This window comes from Glycine max, chromosome 14, assembly GCF_000004515.6.
Source record: "Glycine max cultivar Williams 82 chromosome 14, Glycine_max_v4.0, whole genome shotgun sequence".
Taxonomy (NCBI): Eukaryota; Viridiplantae; Streptophyta; class Magnoliopsida; order Fabales; family Fabaceae; genus Glycine; species Glycine max.
Genome location: NC_038250.2, coordinates 46634359 through 46639779, shown reverse-complemented (window position 1 = coordinate 46639779; position 5421 = coordinate 46634359). Strand labels below are relative to the sequence as shown.

The window sequence follows — 5421 nt, the reverse complement described above, 5'->3', positions numbered from 1 at the left end:
GCACATCCTTCAAAAAATTCTGTGAACTAGCACATCCCTGCCACGTCATCAATCCAAGTGACCTTCTCAACAATAGCGCCTCAACCGTGGGATCATCTTCTTTTGGGTGATTCCTAGCCGTCCATATTCTCGTAAAGATGAACAAGGCAGACTTGTAAAAGAGGCATGTATCGCCAGCAGAGAAAGCTGAATGGGGGTGATATGATATTTTTATTATAATAAAAAATATTTAAACTCAAAAAATAAAATTTTTACATTTTTTATGAATTTCATGAAATTTTTTGTTAAAAACATTATTTGTGAGAAATCTTATTTTTTTTAAAAAAATGAATAACAAATATGAGAAATCAAGATTTCTGACCAAGATTTGTAAGAAACTCGAAATTTCTCACTTACCAAATTAAAAGCCAGATAACATCCTGCATGCAAATGTCTTTTTCTTTACCTGATCTTTCTATTCATTGTCATAGAAAAGTGAAGAAAATTAAAAGAAACAATTTTTAAAAAAATATTATATATAAAAGCACGTTTAAAAAAAATCATAAAATGTACATTTTTACGTATCTTAATAAAAAAATATATTTTATTTTCTATTAACATTTGCTTTCCTTAAAAAGGATGTGATACCCTCGCAACTATTCAAACTTTCCTTAAAAAGGATGTGATACCCTCGCAACTATTCAAACACTGAAACCAAGCAACAATCTTCTGTTCCCATTCTCCATTGGTGAGTTCACGAACACAAATGTTGTCCTTAACACTACCTATTCCTCTGCTGAAAACCCTAACTCCTCCTTCTCCAAACATTAACAACCCCTCTCTCTCTCCCTATTCTCATTATCAACCTCGTTCCCGTTCCCTAACACGGGGACTTATAGTCCCCAAACACAGCTCCGCCACTGCTCCTCCGAGCGCGACGCTTCGGGACGACGGAACCTCACTCGCTGGAGATTCACCGGAGCCGCTTCCGGAGGAGTTAGTGGCGGAGCTGATGCCAAAGCACGTGGCGGTGATTATCGACGGACATGGTAGGTGGGCCAAGTTGAGAGGGCTGCCGGCGTCCGCGGGGCACCAAGCGGGTGTGCAGCCACTGAGGACGGTGGTGAGGCTGTGTTGCAGTTGGGGAATTCAGGTTCTCACGGTTTTCGTGTTATCCACTGAGAACTGGTTTCGCCCCAAGGTCATTCTTGTCTTTTCATTTCCAACTGCATTTTCGTAACGTAGTTATTACTTATTACTACTAGTATTGTTTTGCTTGAGTGTTGGTTGTGGTGGCGCAGGTGGAGGTTGACTCCTTGATGAAGCTCTTTGAGACAACAATAAACTCCTCAATTGCATGTATGAAAAAGTGAGCCAAATTAATAGTATTTACTAGTATTTGAGATTAATGATATTAAAATGGATTTGTCTAATTGAGCATCTTCAACACAAGATTTCATTTTAAGATCTTATCTATTTTTTATGGATCTTGTAATATTAAATCATTTTTTAAAATTTTTTTCATCTTTTACTCTAATCTAATAGTGTATCTCATTTTCATATCTTAAGATTTTTAAAATTTTTTAAGTCCTACAAGAATGAGATAAATCAATTTTGTGGAGAGGGAATAAAAACTCATTTTTTTTAAAATAATTTAATTTAATTTGCATTTAAAGATTGATATTAAGACAACTTGGCACTAAATGTCTTCTCTTTTATATACATTAAAATGATGAAGTTTGAATTCGTAATGTCATGTAAATTATTTAAACTCTTCACCATTAGCTAAAAATTAGCGGCATGTGAACACTAGATATCCTAGTAAAGGATGTTAGTTGAGTGGTGATCATTTCTTTTTCCCATTTTCTAATTTATTTTATTCTCTCCTATATTTTCACTACCAAAAAGGCTAAAACAAATTAAATTAAAAAAAAATAGGCTTTCTTCTATTGGAAGATAAAGGTTACACAATATTCCATTTTGATATGTAAATGTAAATGTGAGTTTCTTAGAAAATGTTTTCGCTATAGTTCTTAATTAGATATTATTTTTCCATGTGCTATGCAAAAATGGTTTAAGGAAAAGTTCTTGAAGCATCTCTTCGTGTGCATATCACATCATGTCAATAAACACAACTTCCAATATTCTATAGTGGTCACTCTTCATTTTGACTGTTATGTTATCATAACCAAATATTTTCTCTTCTTTTATATTATTTACTTTCCCCGCTTATATCAAGTAATTAATATTTGATTAACTTTTTTTGTAATTTTATAATCCTTCCTTTGTTACAGGGAAGGAATTCAAATATACGTGATTGGGGATTCATCAAAACTTCCTGAGTCTCTAAGGAGTACTATAGCTAATGCAGAAAAGAGTACAAAACATAACTCGAGACTCCAACTTATTGTGGCAATGAATTACGGTGGGAAATACGATGTTGTTCAAGCATGTAAAAGTGTAGCAAAAAAAGTCAAAGATGGTCTTCTTCATTTGGACAACATCAATGAAAAAATTATTGAAAAAGAATTGGAAACTAAATGTACTGAGTTTCCTTATCCAGATCTACTAATACGAGCTGGTGGTGAGCTTAGATTGAGCAACTTCTTGTTGTGGCAATTGGCATACACAGAATTTTATTTTAATAAAACACCGTGGCCAGATTTTGGAAAGGAAGAATTTGTAGATGCCTTAAGATCATTTCAGCAAAGACAAAGACACTATGGTGGTGAACGACATTCATAAGCATATGTCTGTAATATAGTATTATCACTTAATTAATCTTTTAGGATTAAGTGTATAATGGTTTTGGGATTATGTTTAAATTATTGGACCAAGCTAACCTACTAAGTCGTGTGTTCATTATAGCTGAGGTATCTCACTTAAGGTTTTGCTTTGTTCAATATAGTGACATCACTATATGCAGTGCTAACAAACTTTTGATTAGTTTGTTGTTGACCTGGCTTTGTAACAATGTTTTGAAGTAGGTTTAATATATTAGCTTCTAAACTAAATAAATCGTAATTAGATTTTGATATCTTTTATCATTTTTATAATTGGATTCATGAAATTGGTTTATGACAGCATGAAACCATAAAAAAATTACAATTTGTGGCTATTTTACTAACTTTATAGACCCAACTACAAATATTGTAAATTCAATTATATTTGTTTTTTTTTTTTTGCTCCCATCTCTGGTCCAAAAATGGCATCTCAACCTGAATATATATTGCTATAGATTTATTTTTTTTCTCTTTCTGATGGGCTGTTGCTGTACGGCGCATGCTGATGAAAGGAGAAAAAAAAAAGTTGTTGTTGGAAAGACTTCCCATTTCCCTACAATTTAATACTCATTTTTTAACTATATCATATTAGACTATTAGTTAACGAGGAATTTAAAAACATAATTTATATAAAAAATAATATCTAATTATTTTTTTAGATTTCTTAAAAATATAATAAATTAATAAACTGTTAACATCGTTATTTTATACCATTAGTTAATAGTTAAAACAAAAAAATTATAACTTTAAACTTTAAAGGACTAAAATTAAAAAAGCTCTATATTAAAGGGACTAATATATTTTAAAAAATATTATAACTTAATTTTTTATTGACAATTGTACATTTTAAAATTTATAGATGATGGTGTGGATGCGTGGTGGTAGTAATATGAATCTAATGATAACAGTAATGAGAAGGACAATTGTCAGATGCAGTGTGAAGGGTTTGTGTCTTTTTCAAGACTAAAAGTGTTGACAATTTTTTTTTCTTAGTTTGAAAATAAATGTGAAAATATTTTTAAAATGTATATATAGTTTTTTAATTAAGATAAATAATTAAAATGCATATATAATTTTAATGCATTTTCAATGGTAGATGACCAGTTTTGATGGTGGGACGTGAGAGGTTTTGATTGCAAGGCAAAAACGCATGCATGAGAGGGTGTGCTCGATCTGAGGATTTTGTTGGGGTCATGGCTAATTGTTTCAGGTTAAGAAAATGATAGTTTTGGGGTAGTGCGTGGTTTTAGAATGCAGGAACGTGCTTGTTTAAGCATTTATGTTTTTTTTTTTTAATTTAGACGATGAAAATAAAAATAAAAAATTAAATTAAAGTAGAACGTAAAAAATATAAAACTTATAAAACTAATATTGTTTCTTTTTTATTTCTCTTTTCCTCTCTTTAAACAAACAACCTCTTTTAATTAACTCATTTAAGTAGTTAACTAAAATTGTTGGATTAAATTAGAATTAACAAGTAAGATTGAGTGTAAATATTTTAAGGTTTGACGTAATTTTATCTCTCTTTCAATATATTATTTCCTTTTCTTCCTTTTTACTTTGCTTCTACTTTCTTTAATTTATTATTCTTTCCTTTCTAAATCGGACCTTATTTAAAGGGAAGTAATGTGGAGTGTGGACCATTCATTGCCTGTTGGTCTATTACTTACCAATCGTCCTATATTAGTTACATGGCCACTCATTACTATTTAATACCTAGAGAGAGGTAAAAAAAAAAGAGAAAAATAAAAATATGATAAGATTTATAATGTGATATGAAGAAAAATAAAGAAAAAAGAAAGATATTTCAAAAGTATTTAAAGTAATGAGGTATTTGTGTTTTTAGAACATCAGTTTGGACCTAATATACTCAATCTTAAAAATTAACTTATAGGGTGAGAATTGTCTCTTATTTATATATTTTATCTTATCTTATCTTCAACCGTTGTGAAACTTTGATTTTTCCCAATATATTCCCTCGCATTTAGTACTTTTGAGTTTGATACGTAAATAACATGGTGAATGACCATTTAAACGGATCTAGGTTAGACTCTGATATTATCACAAAATTGGTTTGAATCTAACTTAATCTCAAAAGTTAACTTATAGGTGAAATTATCTCTCACTTCTGTATTCTATCATGGTTTTATCTCTAGGCAATACGAGACTTGGATTTTTCTCAAATGTGTATATTATTTCATCTTTATAAATAAAGATAGCCTTTGTAGCAACTTAACCAACAATCCTTTTTCCTATTCTCATTTATATTCCGTTGGTAAATATTCATGCATCAGTCACACCGAGATAAATTATGTATCTTAATTCACTCACAAATCACAACATCATAATGTTCTCGTTAAGATTAGGCATGACAATGGGGGGGGGGGGGGGGGCGATCGGGGGTGATTTTTGCTTATCCCGCCCCCGCCCCAAATCACAAAACCCTCACCTACCTTCGCCCCAGAAAATCAACGGGCCAAAAAATTGTCCTCCGACCCTGCTCCCGAAAATTCATTGAAATATCTTGTTAAAAATTCAAATCACTACATAAAAACATATAATTATCAATAACAAACAATTAACATAAGTTTGAAACATTCAAAACAAATTTCAAACATTCCACACAAAATTCAAATAAGTCTCAAATATATGTAACTAG

General features: G+C 31.1%; 1 protein-coding gene across 2 annotated transcripts; it reads left to right on the top strand.

The window, feature by feature from the left end:
* The first annotated feature begins 637 nt into the window (after window positions 1–637).
* Window positions 638–2993, top strand: LOC100815256 (dehydrodolichyl diphosphate synthase 2). Of its 2 annotated transcripts, none has more exons than XM_003544241.5 (3): window positions 638–1180; window positions 1281–1348; window positions 2274–2993. In XM_003544241.5, exons 1-3 carry the CDS (start codon window positions 746–748, stop codon window positions 2722–2724), a joined length of 954 nt encoding a protein of 317 aa, XP_003544289.1. In that variant the 5' UTR covers window positions 638–745; the 3' UTR covers window positions 2725–2993. The 2 variants fall into 2 exon arrangements, with proteins under 2 accessions (XP_003544289.1, XP_006596421.1); XM_006596358.4 differs by having other exon boundaries at window positions 648–1180; window positions 1281–1338.
* Window positions 2994–5421: the final 2428 nt, after the last annotated feature.

Coding starts and splice junctions, on each gene's coding strand:
- LOC100815256 (XM_003544241.5), top strand. CDS start 746: ATGTTGTCCTTAACACTACCTATTCCTCTGCTGAAAACCCTAACTCCT. Junction 1,181..1,280: donor AGAACTGGTTTCGCCCCAAG/GTCATTCTTGTC, acceptor GTGGTGGCGCAG/GTGGAGGTTGACTCCTTGAT. Junction 1,349..2,273: donor TCAATTGCATGTATGAAAAA/GTGAGCCAAATT, acceptor CCTTTGTTACAG/GGAAGGAATTCAAATATACG.